This window comes from Pristis pectinata, chromosome 8 (genome assembly GCF_009764475.1).
Source record: "Pristis pectinata isolate sPriPec2 chromosome 8, sPriPec2.1.pri, whole genome shotgun sequence".
Lineage (NCBI taxonomy): Eukaryota > Metazoa > Chordata > Chondrichthyes > Rhinopristiformes > Pristidae > Pristis > Pristis pectinata.
The window spans coordinates 73903584-73930285 of NC_067412.1; the positions used below are offsets into that span (position 1 = coordinate 73903584).

A 26702-nucleotide genomic window follows, 5' to 3' on the forward strand; every position below is an offset into this window, starting at 1 on the left:
ATGGGGAGAGATTGGATAGGCCAGGACTATTTCCCTGGAGTGAAGGTGGCTGAAAGGTGGCCTTTATAGAGGTTTATAAAATCATTGGGGGGGGGGGGGGGAGAAGAGAGGGTAGTTTGTCACACTCTTTTTCAAAGGTAGGGGAGTCTTTAAAAACTAGAAGGTATAGGTTTAAGGTGAGAGGGGAAAGATTTAGAGGATCAGAGGAGTAAGCTTTTCCACATAGAGGGTAGTGGGTATATGGAATAAGCTGCCAGAGAAGAAGTGGTAGTGGTAGGCATAACTACAAAATTGAAAAACCAACTGGCAAAACCCTAATCGCTACAGTTTAGCAACACTATGACCACTTTGCACTAAAATACTCTTTTACGAGAAATACAATTAGAATAAGTTACGTATAATTTGTTTTCTTGTGGGTGCTGCGTGGCTGTGGTGCTGCTGCAAGTTTTCCATTGCACCTGTGTATACGTGTACTTGTGCATATGAATATAAACTCGGCTTTGAAGCTGCTCCAGATGTTAGCCACGATTACCTTCTATCACATCAGAGGAAGGGCTCGCAATCCTCCAACCCGTATAATTATTTTTAAAGTACTCCATGTTTTCTGAGGTTGGCAGATTCCATACCCTCCGAGTCTTGCCGAATGATAATGAGCCAGCAGTTTCAATGGTCAGAGGAAGACACGGGCGTGACATTAGCGGCTCTGACCATGAGGAGGGGTAACACAAACAGACTCCATCTGGTCCATCCATTGCCGCCATGTTCCATTTGCTTGCGAGGTCATACGGCTTAGCATACTCTACAATCAAGTGTGGGATCCAGTTTGTTGACGGTTCACCAGCTGCACCCATCGGGCTGTTGCCAGTCGTACCCGGAGCGGATGTTGGGTTCCCCACAAAAACACCCGCCAGCGCTGTCATTGGCTTCAGACCATCCTGCGTTGAATGTCCCTGTTCACTGACGCCTGCAATTTAAAACTCTCCTACCGTCGGTGGTTGATGCCCCTCCCCGTGTTGTGACCTCTTCCGCTCGGGCGCCTCACTCTGGCGCCAGAATTCAAAAATTCACCCGACGGTTACCGGAACAAATGCCTTTAGTTCAGGCTTCTTTAAAGCCCTGGGGCGGGGTCTTGGAGCGAGGTCCGGCGTGGTGTTTCGACCTGATGTGCGGGTAAGAACGGGCTGGTTCTGGGCCTGAGACTTGGGCAGAGCTCCGGAAACCTTTTACAGCTCAGACACGGTTCGTCCGGAGACCCTGCTATCCGTGCGGGCTTCTTTCTTCAGTGCTAAGGACTGCAGATGCTGGAATCTAGATGAAAAGCACTGTGATGCTGGAGGAACTCAGGCCAGGCAGGATCCGTGGATCTCCAGCATCATAGTGTTCTTCATTTTCTCCAATACTGTTCATTCTCCGAGTAACTCAGTAAAACAGTGCATGCTGCAAATACTCAGCATACCCAATTTGCTGGGTATTTTCCAGCGTTTTGTGTTCTCATTTCAGGTTTCCAGCACCTGCAGTTGCTGGATTTTTATTTGTGTCGTAGTTCACGTTTTGATTTGGTGCTTAGTCTCTTGGAATAGTCCTGTAACTGGACACCAGCCCTGAGAGCCAGCATATTCCTTGATGTTACATACTGTCTCCTGGTAATACTGGTGATTTGGAATTGTAAGTTTGCACCATATGTTTGGGCACCTGTCCTTTTCAACAGTAACGTTTTTTTCCCATCTTTTTATAGTGCAAATGTACATCTGGCAATGTAATTCTTATGCCAGGTTTCCAGAAAATGTCATCGTTAATTTTACTTCCGCGATCTGCATTTTGTTTCGTGTAATACATGAACTTGTTAGTAATTTTGGATTTTAACCATAGATCTTACAGCTGATCATTGACTTAGGATGGATGAAACTTGCAGCCTGTTCCAGCGCTTAGCTGATCGACTTGGTTGGTCTAAATATGATGATCTGGATATCCTTGAAACAGAGGTAATGCTGGAGCCAAAACTGCTTTTGAGGTTGATTCCTTATTCTCTATTAATTACACTTCTTGGAATCAAAGGGTAGCTTGTAATAAATGTTTATATTGTAAGCTATTTAATTAAAAGCCATGAATATACCAGAATAAAGGGCAATCAAGTTAATATTAAGCAAATTAATAGTTTTTTTTCCCCTAATGGTGTAAAATGAGAAGGTAGTACCTTTAGACCTGGACTGCACAATTTTACCAGGAAACTTACCAGAAGAGTTGTGGAAGTCTGGAAACACTTCTGCATTTCCACCAGAAAAAAAATTGCTGAGGCAAGATCAATTAGAAGTTCTAAAACCTGAGTTTCTTTTTTTGTTAAAGATATTAAGAGCCTCTGAAGGAGAAGGAGACCCAGACCTGTACATCTCACATATGGCCTCACCAGGGCCTGTGTAACTTTAATAAGATGGATTTACTCTTTTATTCAAGTCCTCTCATGATTATAGGTTATCATATCATTTGTCTTCCTCATTGCTTGCTGTACCTGCATGTTAACGTTCAATGGTTTATTTGCAAGGTCACCCAAGTTCCCCTGATCGAAGGTCTATGACCTGTAATGTTAGCTCTGTTTCTCTTTCCAAACATGCTACCTGATCTGTGTTTTTTTTTCCCCCCCAGCATTTTCTGGTTCATTTTGGGGACCTTTTAACACTGACTCCTTTCAATCTCACTATTTAAAAAAAACACTGCTTTTCTGTTTTTCTCTTGAAGTAGTTGAGCTTGCATTTTTTCCACAAGATAATCAGGAATATGAGAGCTACAGTGGCCCAGGTTTAATGCTGACCTCTGGTGTTTGCACATTCTCCTTGTAACAACATGGCTTTCCTTCCATATCACAAAGACATGTGGATTGGTTGGATAATTGGCAATATGGGAGAGTTGATAGGAATGTAGGGAAACTAAAAAGTTGGATTAGCATAAATGGGTGCTTGATGGTCGGCATGGACTTGCTGGGGTGAAGGACTTGTGTCTGGGCTCTAGGACTCTGACTCTCTTTTCTATTTGCCACGTCCTTGCTCATTTGCAAAATCTACCTATGAACCCCTAAAAGCTCTGTGCATTCTCTTCATAACCCGCACTGCCACCTATGTGCATCATCAACAAACTTGGATACATTACATTTGGATCCCTTGACCAAATCATTAATATAGATTGTGGACAACTGAGGCCTGTGGCATCAGCCAAAGAACATCCCACTAGCTCCAGCTCCCTGCCCTGAAAATGACCTGTCAATCAAACTTCAGTCCATTCTAGAATGTTAATGTAAACCCCATGCATTCTAACTTTTGTTCAGTAACCTTCATCAAAGGCCTTCTGAAACAAATACATAACATTCATGGGTCCCCCCCTTTATGTATTCTGCTTGTCACAAACTCAAAACGAACTCCTCAGATTTGTCAACCATGATTTTCCTTTCATAAATCCATGTCAACTCTGCCTAATCCTCGTATGACTTTTCATGCACCCTATTACTATTTGTTTACTAATAGATGCAAGCATTGTCATAGTTATAATGTCAGAGTTGCTGGTATATAGTTCCCTGTTGTTTTTTCCTGTCCCTCCTCTTAAACAGTGGAGTTAAATTTGCTACCGTCCAACCTGTAGAACCAACCTAGAATTTTTGGAAGATAACAGCTAATGCATCCACCATTTCCAAAGCTATCTCTTTCAAAACTTTGGGGTGTAGGTCTTCAGGCCCTGAGAATTTATTGGCTTTCAGCATTAATTTCTCATATTATTTTGCAGATTTTATGCTAATTTCATTCATTCATTCTAGACCTATTTATCCTATTTCAAGAGGTTTTCTGTCTCTTCAGTAAAAGCAGTCACAAAATATTTAATTTCTCTTGAATCCACTCTTGGGATGTTCTTTGATAAATATTTTATATGGTATTGGTAACTAGTAGATATCATTATAACTCAAGATTGCAGTAAAATTGTAGAGAATGAATTGTTTAATCTGTGGTGGTAATGTTCTTTCAATTCTTTTGCTGTCATTATGTGCTGGAAATTTGGTACCTTTTCTTTATTGACAAACATGGAGTTCAGATTTTCATATAGAAAGTTCTTTCATATAGGAACTTTCATATAGAAAGTTTCTATAGAAAGTACTGCTGCTCAGAAGGGAAGGGTGGGAAAGAGACATGCGGTAGTGATAGGGGACTTGATAGTCAGGGAAACAGACAGGAGGTTCTGTGGCAGTGAGCATGAATCCCGGATGGTATGTTGCCTATCAGGTGCCAGAGTCCGGGATGTCACTGATCGGGACCACAGGATTCTCGAGCGGGAGGGAGAGTAGCCAGAAGTTGTGGTCCGTGTTGGCACCAACAACATAGGTAGGAAGGGGGATGAGGTCCTGAAGAGTGAGTTCAGGGAGCTAGGCAGAAGACTGAGGAAGAGGACCTCAAGGGTAGCAATCTTGGGATTGCTGCCGGTGCCACGCGATAGTGAAGGCAGGAACAGGAGGAGGTGGCGGATAAATGCGTGGCTGAGAAGTTGGTGCAGGAGGGAGGGTTTTAGATTTTTGGATCATTGGGATCTCTTCTGGGGAAGGTGGGACCTGTACAGAGAGGATGGGTTACACCCGAACCAGAAGGGGGTCAATATCCTTGCGGCTAGGTTTGCTAGGGTAGTTTGGGAGGGTTTAAGCTAGTTTGTGAGGGGGAAGGGAACCGGAGGAGTAGGTCAGAGGAAGAAGGGGATGGGGAAAAGTTAGATCAAACAGGTAGAGAGGCTTTGGGGAAGGAGAAGCAGAATACAGGCTATAAAAGTAGTAAGGTAGATGGACTGAAGTGTGCTTACTTAAATGCAAGAAGCGTCAGGAATAAGGGAGATGAACTGAGGGCTTGGATAAGTATGGGGGACTATGATATTGTGGCTATTACTGAGTCGTGGCTGACGTCAGGGCAGGAGTGGATATTGAATATTCCTGGTTTTCAGTGTTTTAAGAGGGATAGGGAAGGGGGGAGAAGAGGAGGAGGGGTGGCGATACTGGTCAGGGACACTCTTACGGCTGCGGAAAGGATGGATGTTGTAGAAGGATCATCTCTAGAGTCCATATGGGTGGAAGTAAGGAACAAGAAAGGAGCAGTTACTCTACTAGGAGTATTCTATAGGCCCACCAGTAAAAGTAGAGCTATAGAGGAGAAGATTGGCAGGCAGTGTTTGGAGAGAAGCAAAAATAACAGGGTTGTTATAATGGGAGACTTCAACTTCCCAAATATAGACTGGAACCTGCTTAGTGCCAAAGGTTTAGATGGGACGGAATTTGTTAAGTGTATCCAGGAGGGATTCCTGATGCAGTATGTCGACAGGCTGACTAGAGGGAATGCCATGCTAGATCTAGTTTTAGGAAATGAACCAGGACAGGTGAAGGATCTATTGGTGGGTGAGCATTTGGGGGACAGTGACCATTGCTCCATAACCTTTAAAATTGTCATGGACAGGGACAGGTGCAGAGAGGACAAGAGGATTTTTAATTGGGGAAGGGCAAACTATGAGGCTATAAGGAGAGAACTTGGAAGTGTAAATTGGGATGTCCTTTTTGAAGGGAAATGTACTATGGAGATGTGGTCGATGTTCAGGGATCTTATGCAGGATGTTAGGGATAAATATGTCCCGGTGAGGCAGAGAAGGAATGGCAGGTTGAAGGAACCGTGGGTGATGAGAGAGGTGGAATGACTAGTTAGGGAGAAGGTGGTAGCATACGTGAGGTATAAGCAGCAAGGTTCAGACAGGGCCCGTGAGGAATATAGGGTAGCGAGGAAGGAACTTAAGAAAGGGCTGAGGAGAGCTAGAAGGGGACATGAAAAGGCTTTGGCTAGTAGGGGTAAGGAAAATCCCAAGGCCGTTTTCACGTACGTGAAGGGTAGGAGGATGGCAAGGGTAAAGGTAGGTCCGATTAAAGACAAAGGTGAGAGAATGTGCCAGGAGGCGGCGGAAGTGGGAGAAGTTCTCAATGAATACTTCTCTTCGGTATTCACCAAGGAGAGGGGTCTTGATGACGCAGAAGGGAGTGCTGGTAAGGGTAATGTTCTCGAGGTTGTAGATATCAAGAGAGAGGATGTGTTGAAGTTGTTAAATAATATCAAGACAGATAAATCTCCGGGGCCTGACGGGATATTCCCCAGGCTGCTTCGAGAGGCGAGGGAGGAGATTGTTGAACCACTGGTAAGGATTTTTGAGTCCTCGTTGTCCACAGGGATGGTGCCGGAGGATTGGAGGGTGGCGAATGTTGTCCCCTTGTTCAAAAAAAGGTAGTAGGGATAGTCCAAGGAATTACAGACCGGTGAGTCTCACGTCTGTGGTGGGTAAGCTGTTAGAAAGGATTCTAAGGAATAGGATCTATGAACACCCAGAGAATAATGAACTGATTAGGGACAGCCAGCATGGCTTTGTGAAGGGAAGATCTTGCCTCACAAGCCTGATAGAGTTCTTTGAGGAAGTGATGAGGAAGATTAATGAGGGTAGTGCAGTGGATGTGGTCTATATGGATTTTAGTAGGCATTTGATAAGGTTCCTCATGGTAGGCTTCTTCAGAAGCCAAGGGATCCAGGGAAGTTTGGCTGTGTGGATTAGGAATTGGATTGCCTGTGGAAAGCAGAGGGTTGTGGTGGAGGGAGTGCCCTCAGATTGGAGGGCAGTGACTAGTGGTGTCCCGCGGGGGTCGGTTCTGGGACCTCTACTTTTTGTGATATTTATAGATGACAGATGAGGGGGTGGAAGGCTGGGTTAGTAAGTTTGCGGACAACACTAAGATCGGTGGTGTTATGGATAGTGTGGAGGGCTGTCGGAGCTTACAGGGATATTGATAGGATGCAGAGCTGGGCTGAGAAGTGGCAGATGGCGTTCAATCCAGAGAAATGTGAGGTGGTACACTTTGGAAGGACAAACTCCAGGGCAAAGTGCAAGGTAAATGGCAAGTACTTAGCAGTGTAGAGGAGCAGAGGGATCTGGGGGTTCATATTCACAGTTCACTGAAAGTTGCCTCACAGGTGGATAGAGCAGTTAAGAAGGCCTATGGGATGTTAGCTTTCATAAGTCATGGGATTGAGTTTAAGAGCCGCGAAGTGATGATGCAGCTTTACAAAACTAGTTTGACCACACTTAAGAGTACTGTGTTCAGTTCTGGTCACCGCATTATAGGAAGGATGTGGAGGCGTTGGAGAGGGTGCAGAGGAGATTTACCAGGATGCTGCCTGGATTAGAGCGTATGGAAGATGAGAGGCTTAAGGTGCTAGGGCTTTATTCACTGGAAAGGAGGAGGATGAGAGGAGACATGATAGAGGTATATAAAATATTGAGAGGAATAGATGGAGTAGACAGTCAGCGCCTCCTTCCCAGGGCACCAATGCTCAAGACTAGAGGGCATGGCTTTAAGGTTATGGGTGGGAGGTTCAGGGGAGATGTCGGCGAAGGTTTTTCACTCAGAGAGTGGTTGCTGCATGGAATGCACTGCCTGGGGTGGTGGTGGAGGCAGATACATTGGACAGGTTCAAGAGTTTGTTGGATAGGCATATGGAGGAATGTGAGATAGAAGGATATGCGGGAGGAAAGGGTTAGATAGTGTGAGGGTGGTTTGATGGACGGCACAACATGGTGGGTGAAGGGCCTGTTTTGTGCTGTATGGTTCTATGGTTTATATGCCTAGCAATTTAACTAATTAAGCACAACAAAGAACCATGTTTGCTCCTTTGTTCAATTGCACTATCTTAATCGAGAATCTTGAAAAATTGAGTTGATTTCATTTTCTTACAGACTAATATAGTTAGTGCCACTTGAGTAATAGCTGAATTCCATTGAAGAAAGGAAACAAAGAACTTGTTCTGTTGTATATATGCTAGTTGAAACTTGAAGATTTTGTTTTATCTTTGTTTTGGAGAGTTTGTTTTAGAAAGCCTCCTATTGCTAACATCTCTGAATTCTGGATATATCTCATTATGTTCTACCAAAATCCTCACTTAAGCTCTTTTCATCTCTGTCTCATTACAAACATGTTTCTGGAAAACAGATTCATGCACCATGGAAACAGGCCTTTCAGTCCAACTTGTTTCATGTTAACCAAGATACCTTACTATGCTAACCCATTTGCCTGCGTTCGGTCCATATTCCTCTAAACCTTTCCTATTCATATACCTGTCCAAATGTTTCTTTTATGTTGTACTGTAATTGTTCCTGCCTCTACCACTTCCTCTGGCAGCTTGCCCCATATGTTCACCACCCCCCTTGTGTGGAAAAACTTGCCCCTCAAATACCCTGCAAACCTTTCCTCTCTTGCCTTAAACCTATGCCCATTGGTTTTAAACTTCCCTACCCTGGAATAAAGTCTACCCCATCTATGCCTTTCATAACTTTATAAACCTCTACAAGGTCACCCCCAGCCTCCTTTGCTCCAGGGAAAACAGTCCCAGCCTAACCAACCTCTCCTCGTAACTCAGGCCCTCTAGTCCAGGTGATCTTTTCTCTACCCTCTCTTCCATCATTACGTTCTTCCTATAGTGTGGCAACAAGTACTGCACAGTTAATACTCTAAGTGCAGTCTAGCCGATGTTTTGTACAACTGTAACATGATGTCCCAACTCCTGTACTCAATGCCACGGCCAGTGAAGGCAAGCACACCATTCACTGCCTTCACCACCCTTGTCTACTTATGTTGCCACTTTGAGGGAACTAAGTACCTGTACCCCTAGATCTCTGTTTAACAACACTCTCCAGAACCCTGCCATTCATAGTGTATGTCCTGGCCTGGTTTAACTTCCCTGTAATGTAACGTCCATTAGTTTCTCTTGGAATTCATTTTCTAGGTTAAAAGCATTCTATAATTGCAAGATCTCTTTTTGAAATGGGTCAGTTGGATACAGGTTTCCCTTTGGTCTGCTTATAGAAACTATCATTTAGATGCAAGTGAGAGAACGAAATTTGGGAGGGAGCTCAAAACAGATTAATCCATTGGTTTTATGAAATATTTGACATATGTCACAATTTTTTTTGAGCATTTGTACTGTTTTGTTTCATAGCTTCAGCAAAAAATTGATAAATCCAAACAACAAGACTATGGTAAAGATATTTCGGTAAATCTGCCATCAGAATCTGGGGAGAGCCCAAATACCTGTGATTCGTGTGTGTGCAAGCTGCTACTCTCTAGCTCAGAGGATGAGGCTGAATCCTGCTCAAAAGTTTCTCTGGATAACAGACAAAAAGAACATGGCAAATGTACAGCAACTAAGAAAATGTTTGAAACTCCTCAAATCCACAGTGGAAGTGAAGCTATCTCAGATTCCAATGCTGACAATTTTGAGAATTGTAAGTATGAAGCTGTGGTTCAGTCCTACTTCTTGCTTGACTGTAACTAATGTGTCATACATTGATGTATTGAGAAACCCAAAAAGCAAAACATTTAAGGTCTTGAGCACACTTGCTGTTGGTATTTCTTTTCTAGAAGTGTGCAATTGCATGTGACAAGTATATTCAGGCAGTTATAAATGTGGACACAAGAATTTTTTAAAAATGAATCATTGACTGAATTAGGTGTGGAAACAAAATCATTTGACCTACTAGCTGTTTTCTCTCTCCTGCCTATATGTTATCACTTTATCATGTTTTTCTGGGGCACAATGCCACAGGTGATGAGTAATGAAAGCAGTAGTGGGTGGAATTCTTTAAATGCATAAATCCCAGGCGGGTATTATTTCTTAATTCTGCCTGTCCCCCCTGCAACTGAGTTGATCTGTACGTAACTGATTTTAGTGCATGTATGAAAGAATGACTGCATGTGGAAGATGTTGGTCTCCGTTATGAGATATCTTTAGTGTACAGCTCTCTTTGAATTATGGTTTAAAGAAAATGCATTTGTCTGGCAAAGGTTTTAACTGTAGAGCCATGTAGCTGATATTTTTTGTCAAGTGTATTATTTACATTTTTACATTTCTTTCAGTTTTGACCCACAAGACATTAAATTCAGACTTCAACGCAAGAGGAGCCTCAAGAATCTGGAATAAAAGGTGTGAGTATACACAAAACTATGCATCAATAAAGCAAAGTTAAATAATGAAAATACTGGAAAACTAAAATAGTGAGTGCTGGAAATACTGAACAGATCAGGTAGCTTCTGTGGAGATGGAAACAGATGGCATTTCATCATAGTTGGCAAAAGCTGGGAAACAAAGTTGCTCTGGAGAAGGTGGAAGGTTAATTTAAGCAGGATCATTTTCAGAATTTATCCCGAAGCTAGAAATTAATGCAGGAAATGCTGATCATCTGAAATTGAACTTGATATAGTATTTTGCAGAAACACTTCTGTTCAGCTTGAAGCCATGACCATAAGCTTCCAGCCAGAGTCATTTTAATTTTATAAATGTTCCCAATTCTATGTGAGATCATAGATCTCTTGATTTGCTTTGAAGTCTAAATGTAATGTCATGTGGTTCAGATCATGGATCTGAAATGTTAATTTGTTTCTCTGCCTGCAGATATTGCCTGATCTGAATATTTCTAGCACTTCAATCCAGTTGATTCCTGTGGTATACAAAATAGCTTTTCTGAACTATTACATTGGTGATTTTGTTAGGCACATTTCCATGTACTAATTAAAGCAAAAAAAGCCCATCTTGGAAGTAATGTTGACCGTTGTGGAGCTGGTGTTCAATTGTTCTTCTGCATTTCCTTAAAAATAATACAGCTTGATTTGGTCATGGAGAGAATACAGAGGTTGTCTGTTTATGATGATGGCAGAGCTCTTAACTCTTTCATTAGCATTGATAAGGATAATGGGGATGGGAAGGAGAATGGTTTAATGATGATGCTTGGTGTTATAACTTCTATTCCGGGGCTTTAGAATGACATTCGTTTTCTTTGTTTTATCGTCAGATCTGACCATACTCCTGTATGGAGCTCTGATTCTAGTGGGGATGAAGATTTTGAAAAATGTGAGTAGTATCTTAAATGTATTTAACTTTCCTTTTCAAATTCAGCAATGGAGATTGAAGTTCAATCTCCATTCTGTACTTCATATTGTTACTGCAGAAATTCACATGGAGATGGGTTGTTTGGTATTAAATCTTCCAAGATCAGTCACTGGCTTATGATGCTTGGATATTGTATTGTATTGCTGTATTGTAGCTGTATTTAGGATTTTATGCAGTGTTGGAATACTTAATGTGTTTAGAATTGGTAGGAAGAAATTTTTTTATTAACAAGCAATCTCTCCATCAGTTCTAACGTCGGTAAAGAAACCATGTTCAAAATCACAAAAATACAGAACTTCAAAGAAAAATGATGACGGGTAAGTTTCTAGAAATAAATTCCAGATCTGCAATAAATAATTGTAGAATATCAAGCTAAGTTTAGAGAGTCTTATTTGGCAGAAAGCAAATTTCTGACTCCCTTAATAGAAATGTGTGCACTTAAGTTGGGTGTAATCCATGCCCCAAATGGTTTATCAATGATGTAAAGAGTTTTCTTTGTTAAATATTACAGTTATATTCTCTCTATGTTTCCTATTTGACTTAAATAAATTCCACAGAAACCTCAGAGGATTAGATTTCACAGATTTTAATATTAAACACGATGAGCATTGAATTCATTGATTGGAGTGAGGTAATAATATGAGCAGGAATTAAATCATTGTGATTTAAGAGCACTCAGCAGTTTCGCCATCTTTTGTCAGAAGTGGAACTTTTAACTCCTCAACAACAACCCCCCCCCCCCCCCCCCCCCCCAGCATCTGTTTCTTTAAATTACTGGTTATGTATCTTTCAAAAAAAACCTTCGCAGCCACATTTGTTACCCTTGCCTACAACTTGTCAGCTGTCCTTTAGTTGGAATCCATGTGAATGGGTAAGAACAAAGCTCCATCTACCTCAACATAGCAAGGCATTTTGCAGGAATGATATTGAACAATTTGGCACTGAGCCACACAGATGCTAAGGCAGGTGATCAAATATTGAATCAGATTTAAGCTGAGTCTAGAGAGGTTTAGGGAATTAATTCCAAAGCATGGGGGCTTAGCTGTTGAGGGATGGCAAAGATTGGAGGGATCACATTTGTGAATGATAGAGGCTAGACACAAAGGAACTTTCATATAGTGTTGTAGGGAAGGGCAAGGCCATGGAGGAATTTGAAAACAAGACAGAATTTTAAAGTTGAGTAATGCTTAACTGAAATCCACTGCAGGTGATCAACCAAGGGGGTGAAAGAAGAACAGAATTTTGTATAGTTAAAAGATGGTTTCAGATAACCTCAACTTTGTAGTGCAACAAGTGAGAATAGTGAAATCTAGACGTAAAAGGCATGTAATATGTTTCACCTGCAAATTTATAAGCCAGCAATGTCACAAAGGTGGCAATAGGACCTCCTTAGTGATGGTGTGGCTGCATAATTTGAAGCTCTCCTTTAACTTGGATATGGTATTATGGTCTTGTTCATTCTCAGATATTTGTGAGAGAGAGAGGATTCGAGTGAGCAGGTAGGGAACAGAATTTGTGGGAGACTAAAACCAATGGCTTTGTTAGAGCCTGATCATTCTGGTGCTGGTTAATCAGGCAAGTGATGAGACAATTTTAAGAAGTTAGAGAGGTGAAGAGAGAGTATGGGAGATGATAAAATAAAAATGAAGCTTAAGCTTCAATTTTCTGTATGACTTTCAGGTTATTGGTTAGCATTTTCTGCATTAATTTGCTTTGCAATTTCCACAGGCTTTTGCTTAAATCATCATGATCCCATATTTTTGAATTTGCAAAACATTGCTGTTTTAAAATGTACAGTTTCATTTGATTCTTTGGGCAAGTTATTGTCAGTTTGTCTAAAACAGCTGATTTTATGTAAGGTGGCTCCTGTAACAATGTTGACCAATTTGTTGGGGTGGGTGGTATTATTGGATGGTGTAACATTTAAAATAAAGAGGTCATTCACTCCATTTAAATTTCTTACTTCTGATTGTCTAATTTTTCTCCCATATTCCCCCATTCTAATAATTATAGCATTTAGTTACATTTTGAATGTTTGAATTATTTTAACATTTGCTATCCAATCATAATCTATATGTATACAGTATATCTGCTTTCTATTAACTTTTCAAAATGTTGTAGCTTTGTGCAGAAATTATGTCCCTTGCATTCAAATTCCACAAATTATGTACTGAAGATTAAAAAAGCAAATTATGCTTGCTGTCAAAGGGATGAGTTAATATTATGGTGAACAATTTAATTGATTGTTTTAATGTTTGCTTGAGTTTTAGTTTCTTCAAGAATTACTAAGGGGAGAAACTTGAGTTTATAAAGTTGAGCTGATGAGAATTTGCATATTTTTAGCAGGAAAATCAGGGACCCAACAATGCATAAGGGCACAAGTCAAAAAGAAGTGGATGTTTTTTCAGGTCCTGTCTCTTCAGTGCCAAATGCTATTTGATTAGTGATTAGTAGTTATTATCAAAGTTCAATGTTATATTCTGGCTTCAGGACTTCTGATTGCAGGTTTAGTAACTTTATTTTATGCTCCTTGATTTATATGTAGTAATAAGATTTTCTATACAGCCTTAAAGATTTTATAGTGAGTGACTCGTCTCTGGATGAATTGCATATAAAGGAGATTGTGGAACCTGAGTGTGATGCTGATACTGGTAAGAACCCTCAATGTTAGTTTTTTTACTTTAGCAGTTTCTTTATGTTTAAAGAATTAATTCTCTGGTCAGAAAACATTGCATGATTTACCAACAAATAAAACAATGGAAGGGTGGGCAGTTTGCTTCTGCTATAACTGTTTTTAATATTGATACAGTCACAGAGAAAGATACAACATGGAAACATGCCCTTTGGCCCACCCAAATCTGCACCAATCATCAACCACCCATTTTCACTAATCCTATGTTAATCCCTTTTTATTATTCACCCCACATTCCCATCAACTCTTTTGTCAGATTTTATCACTCACCTGCAGATTGGGGATAATTGCAGTAGCCAATTAATCTACCAACCCTCATGTCTTTGGTATGTGGGAGGAAACTGGAACACCTGGAAGAAATCCATGCAATCACGGATAATCTGCAAACTCCACACACGGCACCTGAGATCAGGATTGAACTGGGTCTCTGGCACTGAGGCAGTGGCTCTACTTGCTATGCCACTGTGTGGAACTCTTGTAATTTTTTTTAAAATTTCATTTTTCCTTTTGTTCATGTAACAAAGACAGCTCCAACCTAATTTCAATATTGTATCTGGATCTGCATGTGACTCCATTTTTCTATATTGGATGTAAACTTAGTAGTACTCATTATTAATGAGCTGTTGTACAATATTAATATGAGATTACCTTGATTCATCAATTGACTGCAAAGAAGTCTATGGAAAGAAAACTGCTTTCCTATTGAAAAAAGGAATGTTGATAAGGAATAGGAAAGGGTAGTATTTGCAATTTTCTGACAAGTATCTCATTCATTTCAAAAATATTTGTTGGACTTTTGTTTTTGAAGTGTTTGTTTCAAGGTCATTTTGAGAAATATTTCAACAGTTCATTATGTTCAACTGTTTTTAAAAGAAGTTGGAGTAAATTTTGTGTTTGATTTATTGCTTAGAAATTTTATTTTATTTCATGTCAATATTTTTGCTTCTTTTCCACTAGAACTACATGAGCCAATATGGCCAAGCCATAAGCCAGGAACTAAATCTACAATGGAACAAGTGTGTAGTACATCCTCTGTAGCAAGATCAATGTCACCAGTGTTGAACAACAGTGTAGATGATTTTGCTATTGAAAATGCACAGAGAGGTCCCGCTCTGGTTGAACGGAAAAAGAAATCCGAGCAGCTCAATTCTTGTACTTTGGATAGAGGGTCTCTGAAATCAGATGATAATTCCTCATACTACTCCATGCACTCCAAGAGATTGAATCAAATCTCAAATTCATCAGATACATCAAGTGATGAGTTTGAGTCTCTAGTCGAAAGGATAAAGAGCAAAACCCAGAGAACTCCAGCTGCAACTTCCAGTAACATGAATGGAAAGAGAATGGCTATTACTGGTGAGCTCTGATATTTGTTTCAATTTCTTACCAGCTTGTCAGCAGCCAACAATATGCCAGTAAAATAGGACCTGACATCTATCCAATCTTTTCTAATGGCTATAATTTACCAGTCCAGTCTTAAATCTCCTCTATACTTTCCTTAGTACAATCACATCTTTCTCATAATGTGACTAGAACTGTACTCAAGTACTCAAACTATGGCATTGTTTATAGTTCTAGCATTACCTCTTTTTTTAAATGCCTTGGTTAATAAAGGAGAGCATTGTATTTACCTTTTCACCCACTTTTTATCAACTTGTTGTGTTACTTTTTTAAGGATGTGTGGACTTGCACTCCAAGAACCTTTTTGTTCCTCCACAGCAACCTCTGCTTGTGTTGCTGGATTATCAACATAATGTACATTGTTATTTGATCCTGATCTGCCTTATTGTATTGCTTAGGGTATTTGTCTTTTTAACCTGTGGGATTTTTGTATCCTTCAGAACTTTTCCTTCCTGGCTTGTCTGGTTTCTATGAATTCCATGGACTAGATGTAAACCATTCCTTGATGAGTGTAGTCTAAATCAACTTCACTATTATGTTTATAGATTGATACCACGTTGGTCCCACTGAAGTTATACTCACTGGGCTGTCATTACTTGGTTTATCCTCCCCTTTCAAATAATCAATACAATTTTAACAGTCCTCCAATCCTCTGGCACTACTATTGTGGCTAGGGAAGGTTGAAAACCAGTCATGTGTTCTGCAATTTTTTTTCTCCAATGCTATTCGGTACTACTTCCAAGTATTGATCTATATTGGAGAACACTGATTTGCTAGCTGAGAGGGGACAGAAGATGGTGAGCAGAAGGTGGTTTCTTTTCTTGTGTTTGACCTGATGCCATGAGGCTTCATGGAGTCTGGAGTTGATTTCTGGACCTTCCTTGTATATCACTGTGTGGTTACCTCTATTGGCTCTGTCCTGCTGATGCTTAGGACATACTTGGGGATAATGATGGAGTTTGGATCATTGTCTATAAGCAGGGATTCTGTGATTATAACTATGTCAGACTGTTGTTTGACTAATCTGTGCACGGTTCTCTCAGTTTGGACACCTGTCCCCCGATATACGTGAGAAGCATTTTTCAAAGTTGACTGGGCGGGGAGTGACTTTGTTGTTTGAATTCAGTGTCTAGGGTAATGCCAGGTGGTCCATCTGGGTTTATTCTTTCTCCATTTGAAAGGGGCAGTAATGTCACACTAGATAATTTCAGATAGCTTCAGAGTCCACCACATGCAATGGGTCTCAGGTCACATATTAGATTAGATCAGATCAGGTAAGAATGGCAAATTTCCTCCTCTTAAGGGCATTTACTGAACCTGATAGGTTCTATTTTAAGCCAAGTGGTGGTATAGCTTTAAAAACCTGAGAAACATGTTTATATTCTAAGAACTGCAAAAGATCTGAATCTTATGGGTAGAAATTGTTTGTTTTGTTTGTGTCATTCATATTCACTGTTGTACTTTTGTTTAGAGCCAGTAAAGCAAAAAACCATAAGTAAAATACAAGGAATTAAGCACAAACCTGAAGAAAAGAGTTTTGTTCCGGTCTTTATCCAGCCAACTAAACCAAAGAAACATGTTCTATCTGATTCCACTTCAACAAACCAAGTACCAAACTTCAACTTTTCAGATCTTTCTGAGTCACAATCCCAATGTAGAGTTTGGCGAAAGTAAGTAACTAGAAAATCAAATTTTGTTCTTATTAGTTCTCTTGTTGCTTTCAGTTCCCTGTATATTATGCTTTTTGTCTATCTGAGAGGTGAATGGGGGCATCTTGGTACTTGAAGTGCCATTCTATATTCTTGTCCTCAAGTTTTAAGTTTGGCGCTTGAGCCATGACTGTTACTTTGAGCAAAGCAACACACTTTATATAATTTCATGTTCCCTGTGCCATTTGCTTCCTTCCTCACTTTGGGGCATCTGCTCTTCTACTCTGTCCTAATGGCTGTATCCGTTACATGTGCAACCCACTCTAATGTTCTTTGTTCCCTAATATGGTCAATTTACTCATTTTAATACCAAACTCTCACCCATTAGATCTGATACTGTAGGCTTTTGCTATGATTCCTAACCCAAATCCTCAGTTCCCATATGTTTCTGACCATTTCAGAGGTCTGATTTCCTGCTTTGAGCTTTTCTCCGATACTTTCCACATTTTTATTTCTTATTCCTGCCTAGCTCTGGCCTATTCTTTCCTACTTTGTGCCTTGTAGCTTCTCCCCTGTCCTCCAGCTGTTCCTTTCTATGCTTTTGGTTTTTTCAAAAAGCACGATTGGATTGGTTTTCTTTTTTGCCCATATTGTGCTGTATTTTCCCTGTTCATCCGCACTTTTGTTTTTTTTTAAATATCCCAATTTCAATTCTATGTCACCATGCACCCATTTCTCCCCGTGTGTATTAGATTGCTCATTTTTGAGTGTCTTTTTCTCGTCTTGCTAACTCAATTAAGACAGCAGAGTGGCGCAGTTAGTGGAGTCGTCTTGCGGCGCCACAGACTAGGGTATATCTTAATTCCCTGCAAGTAATATTGAGAGACTCACTAGTATTTTGTTGAAGTGTACATTTGCAAATATTTTGTTGAAGTTATTGTGAGAAGTACACATTAACTCTTGGCAACAGGTAACAACTGAAAATCTGTGATCAGATGTATACCCTTTTATGCAGATTCTGTCAAGTCTCTATATCTAAACTTTTGGACTGTAGTACAAGAGCCAAAAGACTGATGTACAACAGTCCTAGATAAATTGTGAAGAGCCCCACAATAAGCAGGCTATTTCTTGCTATATGTTTTAGTTAAGAACCATGGTTATTTTTAATCTATCTCCTGACTAAAACTTGGCAAGTACTATTTTCTTCATGGTATTTTCTGTGTAATTGAAGGGGAACACGTTTTAGAATTCCTTTTTCACACTGACTTATTCCACCTGTGTTTAATTCGTTAATGTCCATTTTCTTCTCATCAGATGTAAAACACCTGGTTGTTTCCTTCAGGACCTGACTCTGAGTTCATCAAAATATGTAAGAAATTTCAAGCGGAATCGAGAGGAATTAACACAAGAACTCTATAATTTATACAATAAGACTATCTTTCAACAGAAGGTAAAACCTTATTAATCCAGTATTGGCTGGCCATTCAATGAGATGCTGTGGAACCAAATGTGATTTGGTTTTCTATTGTACATCTTGCAGCTTCCAGAGAAGATGGAAATCGCATGGAATAAAAAAATGCGAAAAACAGCGGGGTATTGTGTTACTGGACAGAAACGGGATGATGTTTTGCAACGCTATGCTAGAATTGAATTATCAGAGAAAGTGTGTGATTCAGCTGGTGAGTATAAAACAAAATATAATTGGATAAATGTGCCTTTTTTGGTTTCATAGAGTCAGCATGGAAACAGGCCCTTCAGCCCAACTGGTCCATGCTGACCAAGATTCCCATTTAAGTTAGTCCCATTTATCTGTGTTTAGCCCATATCCCTCTAAACTTTTCATATCCATGTACCCGTGCAAGTGCCTTTTAAATGTTGTTAATGTACCTGCCTCAACTACTTACTCTGGTAGTTCATTCCATATACTGACCACCTTCTGGGTGAAAAAGTTGGTCCTTGGGTTCTTATTAAAGGTCTCCCTTCACAGTTTAAACCTATGTCCTCTAGTTCTTGATTCCCCAACCCTGGGAAAAAGACAGTGTATTCACTTATCTATGCCCCTCATGATTTTATGCACCTCTAAGATCACTCCTTGTTAGTTTTCAGTCCCTTGCCGGTTCTTTTGGTTAGCATCTAACTTGATAACACATACAAAACATCAATTTTGAATGACATTGAATACAAATTAACAAAGAAATTGAAAGGAAACACAGCATCTTCTGGAGAGTTCCATATGGGTGGTGAATGAGTCTGAGGAACATAGAACAGTACAACATGAAACAGGCCCTTTGGCCCACAATGTTGTGCTGATATAATTAAACTAGTAATCAAATGCCCAACTAAACTAATCCCTTCCACCTAAATATCCTTATCTTTGCATTTCCCGCACATTCATGGGCCTATCTAAGAGCCTCTTGAATTCCCTTATCCTATCTGCCTCCACCACCATCTCAGGCAGTGCATTCCAGGCCCCCACCATTCTCTGTGTTTTTAAAAAAAACAACGCGCTACACATCTACTTTGAACTTGCCCGCTCTCACCTTAAGTGCATGTTCTCTGGTATTCGACATTTCAACCCTGGGAAAAAGATACTGGCTTTCTACTCTATCTATGCCCCTCATAATCTTAAACTTCTATCCGATCTCCCCTCAGCCTCTGCTGCTCCAGAAAAAAAACAACCCAAGTTTGTCCAACCTCTCCTTTTAGCACATGCCCTCTAATCCTGGTAAACCTCTTCTGCACTCTCTCCAAAGTCTCCACATCCCTCCTATAATGGGGCAACCTATAATGAATGCAATACTCCAGATGTGGCCTAACCAGAGTTTTATAAAACTGCAGCATAACTTCCTGACTCTTGAACTCAATGCCTCAACTAATAAAGGCAAGCGTGCCATATACTGCCTTTACCACCCTATCAACTTGTGTAGCCATCTTCAGGGAGCTATGAACTTGGACCCCAAAATCCCTCTGCTCATCAACACACTGTTAAGGGTCTTGCCATTAACAGTGTACTGTCTTTTCACATTTGATCTCCCAAGGTGCAACACTTCACATTTGGCCGGGTTGAACTCTATCTGCCATTTCTCCGCCCATATCTGCAACGGATCTATATCCCGCTGTACCCTTTGCCAGTCTTCTACGCTATCCATACCACCACCAATCTTCATATCATCTGCAAACTTACTAACCCACCCATTTCATCCAGGTCATTTATAAACATCACAAACAGCTCCACTCCTTTTTGAATTATCTAAACCTATTGATAATTTAACAACTCTATTGACGGATCTAGATCATTAGCAGTAAATAGACCTATCCCTTTCTGCTGTCTTTCTCTCTGAACTTTTTATTTTGGATTTCATTGTATTTATTTTTGCTGACAACATGATTGAAAGGAATGCATGTATATAATTTAAATATTTATATTACATTTCCTTATTTGTCCCCTTTGATCTGAATTAATTACAGTTTGGCTTGCTGGACCTTGATAGTACTCAAGTATTCCACCAAATTCTATTTCTTTGTGTTAGTGGGCAGTTTTTGAAAAGGTAACTGGAACCCAACCTCCAATGTTATAACGAGGCAAGTTTTTGCATTGGATGGCTGTTGGTAATTGAGAACCTTCATTTGGAATTGTATTGCTGGTGATTTTTCTACCTGTTCTGCTTTTGTTTTAGCTGAGTTTGCAAGAAATGCTGAGCAAAGATTAATGCTTTGCCACAGGGAAGAGACAATGTTTGATGCAAATTGATACCTTGCTACTTCTATATACAGTATTTTCAAGATGGTTACAAATGGGTCATTCTAAGTTACTAGAATGCCTTTGAGGGAGAGAAAGACAGCAAGTGTGAATTAAACAGGTCCGTTCATTGCAGTGCAAATGTTATCATTTACTTCTCTCCATATTCCTGTTGTACCTTTTTTAAACAACAAATCATGGCTTTGCAGAACCATTTTTAGATGCAGCTTGTTAGGCTGTACCCACCTTTTGTTGATATTATCCTGGATGTAGGTTGGAGGAAGTCATTGGTCACTGTTCCATATCAGGACCAGTGATCCTGCTTGGAAGTGTGTGTGCAAATTTTCACTTTGAATGCTTTCAAACCTACATTCTACTAAACACAAGAATTAGTAAAAGCTGAATACATGTTGGAAAACAACGTACCTTTATCATGAAAAAATTAATTGTTTTGCAGAACGTCTAAGGGACACATTGATCCATGAACTGTGCCATGCTGCTACCTGGCTTATTAATAATGTTCGTGATGGGCATGGACCGATCTGGAAATTGTATGCACAGAAATCTATATTGATCCATCCTGAGTTACCAATGGTGAAACGGTGTCACACTTATGAAATAAATTACAAATACACCTATCAGTGTAGCAGGTGTAAGAACATGTGAGTCTGTGCAAAAAAAAAATTGTTTTCTTTAAATATTTTAATAAAGTATAATCTAAAGATTAGAAGATAATATACAAATAATCACTGGTAAATACTAGATAAAACAGATGAGGACAGTCCCAGACTTTAGTTCCAATTTGTGTTGCATTAAATAATCTTGTTTGAAATTGCTTTTTAATATTTTCTGTGGCTTGGATTGCTGCTGTATAAATTTGTCCAGTCCTACAATCCTCTTGTGAAAACTTTTTATTATTATTACTGTTTCTCCACCATTGGCAGCTATATCTTAAACTATTGGAACTCCAGGCTCTGGAATTTCCTCCCTTAGTCTCTGTGCCTCTCCTTCTGTAAAACCTACCTCTTTGTTCAAGCTGTTAGTTATCTGCCCTAATATCATCTTGTGTATTAAAATTTATTCATTCTCCTACTAAGTGCCTTGAGGTAATTTGCAATGTTAATTGCACTATATCTGTTTTAGCTAGAACAGTGTTCTGGGAGCTAAAATTTTGGTGTATAAATTCCTGGGCTAAAAAATGAAAATTAATTGTTTTTGAAAAAGGATAAGTTGGATTGGACAATACTAATTCTCAATGAATTAATTGATGTTCATGTGGAGTTGTGTGGACTTTCTTATTGAGTGTGGCTTGTGGCATCAGCCAAAATTTGAATCTTGTCCAGGCCTTTCATGTGTGAAAAGATAATACATTATTATCTGAGAAGTTGTGGATACAACTTAACACTGCAGTCAATAGCAAATGTCCACTTTTCTTGCCTTTTTTATGATGGAGGGAGGCTCATTTGAAGCAAAGTGGTCAGATGTGAGATGCTGCTTTGAGTAAATCCTGTGCCAAGGTGAAATTAACATCCAACAATAAGTAACTGTTTTTCCTTTTTTGATGGGTATGACTCCAGCCAGTGAAGTTTTATTACCCTCCTCTGCACTCCCTATCCCAATTTATCTCAAATTTAGTGGAGTTCCTTGATTCCACAACTGGTAAAATTTATGTCAAACTCAATCCCTCTCAAATCTATGCTGTGGTTCACATGTAGCCGAAACCTAGTGTTTGGTGAGTGGATGACTCTTGATAGCATTGTTTGAGATCATCATTTTCTATTAATTTGCAATATCCAGCATGATCTCACCGCCTCTTCACCTATTCGTTGGTTTATCATATGGATTGTCAGAGTCGTACAGGATGGAAACAGGCCATTTGGCCCCCACATTTATGCCAACCACTGGGCACCCATCCACATTAATTCCATCTTCCAGTACCTGACACACAGACTTTTCTGCCTAGGTGATTCCAGTGCTTGTCTAAACACTTCTTAAATGCTGTCAGTGACTGTTTCCACCACTCTCTCAAGCAGTGTATTCCAGGTACTTGCCACTCTCTTGATGAAAAGGGTCCCCATTAGATCCCCTCTAAATCTCTTACCCCTTTACACTGAATCTATGTTCTTTAGTTTTATCTGTCACTGATATGGGGGAAGTTTCCTGCAGTATACCCTTTCAATGTCCTTCATAATTTTATATACCTCAATCTTGTTCTCTCTTAACCTCCTCTGCTCCAGTGAAAACAGACCCAGTCTCTCCTCATAACCAAAACGCTCCATTCCAGGCAATATCCTGGTGAATCTTCTCTGTACCCTGTCTGGTGCAAATCACATCTTTCCTTTTGTGTGGTGCCCAGAACTGCAAGCAGTACTCCATCTGAGGTCTGACCAATGTTTTATAAAGTTGGAGCATAACCTCCCTGCTCTTGTATTCAGTGCCCTAACTAATGAAGATCAATATCCCATATTCCTTCCTAACTACATTATCTACCTGCGCCACCATCTTCAAGGATTTTTAGACTTGATCCTGTGAATCATCAGAAAGATAATTTAAAAAATCCTTTTCATTGGATAAGACTAATTCAATAGAGTGTAAATAGCTTGTATATAACCCTTGCATTTAAAAGCTATGAGAAACTTCTTGTACAGCCAGTATAGGGGTGTGGATCATTATTGAAGGCTGTTTCATATTTTTTCTGTAAATATAAAATTATAAGAGGCATATATATGATAGAATCATTTTAGGTACTCCTATCATGGGGGAAAAAATAGAGGGCATAGGTTTAAGGTGAGGGGTAGGAGTTTTAAAGGGGATTTGATGGGAATTTTTTTTTTACAGAGTGGTTGATATTCAGAACTCGCTGCTTGAGGTGGTGGTGGAGTCAGATACGATCACTAAGTTTAAAAGAAATTTAGACAGGTGCTTATATAGGCAAGGTATAGAAGGACACGAACCTAATGTATGTAAATGGGCAAAAAGCTCAGCATGCATGTGATGGGCCAAAGGGCCTGTTTCTGTGCTGTACAGCTCTTTTTCTGTGCCTAAAGTTAATGCTGCAATTGCTCTTTCATTCTTTCAATTTTTTTTTTACAGGATTGGCCGTCACTCCAAGTCACTGGACACACAGCGTTTTGTTTGTGCCATATGCAAGGGTCCCCTGGAGCTATTATCAAACTCTATGAAGTACAGCACTCCTGCAAAAAGGGAGTTAGCACCATTTGCTAAGTTTGTGAAAGAAAACTATAGTTCAACCAAGAAGGAAAATGAAGGACTTAAACATGCTGAGGTTATGCGGAAATTAAGCGTAGACTTTGGAAAAAAGGCACAGATATCTGACTTGTAAGACCTTCTTCCTAAAATGTAGCATTTCATCCTTTTGTTGAAGGTTGTATTGTAAATTGTGAGATAATCAGAAATATGGAAGCTTGTTCTGACCTAACTAAGAATTTGTATCAGGTTTTTTGCCTTCCACGGAGAAAATATTCCAGTTAGAAATATTAAGCATTATATTTTTCATTATTAATGTGATAGCCAAGGTATGGATAATGATGAACAAAGATTAGTTGAATGCCTGTGTTTTTGATATAAATCTTGGATGTTTCGTAGCTTTGGTCCTAGTATCAGGCAATCTTAATTGAATTGATGAAAGTCATGCAGTGGTAAGAATCTACTTGAAAATAACTAGGTTCTGGCTGCTGCAAACATTGCTGTAATTCTGCATAAATTAGTGGCGATTGTAATAACAAATTTTGAACATTACAATATTTCAATGACATGGCAAAGTTACAGGGAGCTTCCCCTGCAGCTACGTTACATTTAATGAGAATGTTTTTGGTCGGCAAGCTTTTGTTTCCTAATGCTGATCTCAAAATGCTCCTAAAAGCTTAGATATCTCATTCCACATTTGTATGTCCTGTTTATGCTTTAAAAGTTCCTTATACCTTCCTGTATACCAAGGTACTTACCGTCCTGGGAGAATTTATTATTCTACTTGCCTGGCCAGGTCAATTGCTGATTGTGGAAAGAGCTCTTTTAAAAAAAAAAATCAGGAAATACTCAATGGGGGAAAAATATTCATAAATCACACAAGCTGTGCAATCACTGTTCTGGCACAGATGAACACTTATCATTTGGTGCAAAGTAAGGTACTACAGTTTATCTATTTTAAACCACATGCATTATACTGAGCCAAGTTTGTATTTTTTCCTTTAATTCTGATTGTAAAAATGGCAGCTACTGATTATTGATCTTTTTATAAATCTTCAGTAAGTGGCAGAAATTTTTTTTTCAAAACAGAAGGCTTTAATTTTCTTCCTGTACAATGTCACTCTCAGCTTTTAAGAACTGGTGTGCAGATGGTAGCTTCCAGGATATTGACTGACGAAAGTGTCCCCTGTCTGGCACCTTGTGCAAGAGCAGTAAACCAGTTAAATGGTAGCTGTAGAGGAAAATGAAAGCATCTGAAATGATGGTCAATACAGCATTTCCATGACAGAATATGTTCTTAAATACTTGTAAACATATTTATTTCAAATTGATTGCACTTTTGTTCAGAAGCAATCTGCCAGGGAATTCGCCTGAAATGAGCAAATTAAGACAGTTTAGGAAGTGTTGCAGAAATTGGATTTGTTTATCCATGGTTTCAATTGTATATCATCATAAAGCCATTTCCCTGTAGGAATTAATATTAGTCTGTTCTCAAAGAGCTGCTACAAATTATTTTGTCAGCTACACAGAATCAAGTAAATTACATATCAAGCTTAAAATGTGACATTAGGTCAGTTGAAAGGGTAAAGAGAATTGAGTACATTGGACCATGATTTTGTGAGCCTATTAAACAATGAGGTTATACCTTTTGAGTGGTTCAGTTAGTAATTACAATAGGTTAGTAATTACAATTCTATTTTATCCTAATAGATTATGCTTAACCTATGCTAAATTGACTTTTTTACATAAGTTGTGTAATAAATAAATTGTGTTAAATAAAGTTTGTTACCCAAGAATGCTGCTTTCTTCATTTATTAGCATATCTATTTTTAAAAAATTACGTTTTGTTAGCAAAATCAAAGTTGAAGACCCATGAGCTTTATTTGTTGCAGAGAAACATTGAAGCAGAATTGCTTCACGTCAGAATTTATATGGAAAGCTTTAAGAATAGCATTTTGTTGGCCATCAGACAATGGAAATTTGTAGAAAGTTCAGAAAAATATTCCATATCTAAAAGAGCAAATAGTATTGATTAATTTCAATTTTCCCAAAATAAATTGGAGTAGAGGTAATATGATTTAGATGGGAAACATGCAGGACTGTTTTCTAGATTAGCAGTATCTTGTACAACAGAAACATTAATTTTAAGTTTAATGTACTCTCGTTGGGAGTTGGTGGGGTGACGGTTTGATGAAAATTTGAACTTAATTGATTAGTCAACAGTGGAAAATCTCCACAAAGGGAAATTTGTATATTAAATATATAAATAATCTCATTCCGGTTTAGAAAAAAGGGTGCATCCCAGTTCTGATGCAGGGTCTCCATCCGAAACCTTTGCCTCCACAGATGCTGCGCGACCCGCTGAGTTCTCAAAGCAGTTTTGTTTTCAGCTGAAGATGTTTGTGCCCTGTTTCACTGACACCCTGGATGATTAGCCTCCAATAAACATAGCCATCCGCTTCAGCCTTGCTGCTATTTCGAGCTTAAAAATCGATGCCACAAATAATTACAGATCGACAACATTCATATTTCCAACGAAATACATCGTGCGTTTTTACATAAGACGTCCGTTAGATGGGTAGCGAGCCCGTGGATGCGCTGTGCCGTTCGTTGGGCGGTGAAGTACACGGGGTCCCGCGTTAAAAGGCGCGAAGACTGATGAGGCCCAGGTGCGCGTTCGCCCATCTCCGGAGAGGCGTCATCATTGGGTGTGTACCGAGTTAAAGACGAAAGAGTGCAAAGCCCTTGCTTTCCAAGTTATGTCAGTGGCTCGTTCCGTTGTCTTTTTTTCCCAGTCGTTGTCTTTTAACAGTTCCAATTTAATTAATTCCAGCTTTTTTAATATTCCTATTTAAACAATTCTGGTACTACAAGCAAAATATTCTCCTGGATCTTGTTGAGTTGTAATTGGAGGTTACACGTGTGAACACTGGGTAAGACAAAAGCCTAAGTTTTGCATGTAAGAGTATCAAGCATATTATGCATTTGAGTGAGCATTTTTTCTCAAATCCTCCTTTAAAATGTTAAAG

At 39.4% G+C, this 26702-nt stretch overlaps 1 protein-coding gene across 1 annotated transcript; it reads left to right on the forward strand.

The window, feature by feature from the left end:
- The first annotated feature begins 1033 nt into the window (after nucleotides 1–1033).
- Nucleotides 1034–25469, forward strand: gcna (germ cell nuclear acidic peptidase). Its single transcript, XM_052021790.1, has 13 exons — nucleotides 1034–1170; nucleotides 1870–1982; nucleotides 9039–9324; nucleotides 9956–10022; nucleotides 10888–10946; nucleotides 11233–11302; nucleotides 13551–13636; nucleotides 14635–15033; nucleotides 16550–16748; nucleotides 18042–18177; nucleotides 18268–18406; nucleotides 20924–21128; nucleotides 23560–25469. The coding sequence occupies exons 2-13, from the start codon at nucleotides 1896–1898 to the stop codon at nucleotides 23807–23809; spliced, it is 1983 nt and encodes a 660-aa protein (XP_051877750.1). The 5' UTR covers nucleotides 1034–1170; nucleotides 1870–1895; the 3' UTR covers nucleotides 23810–25469.
- Nucleotides 25470–26702: the final 1233 nt, after the last annotated feature.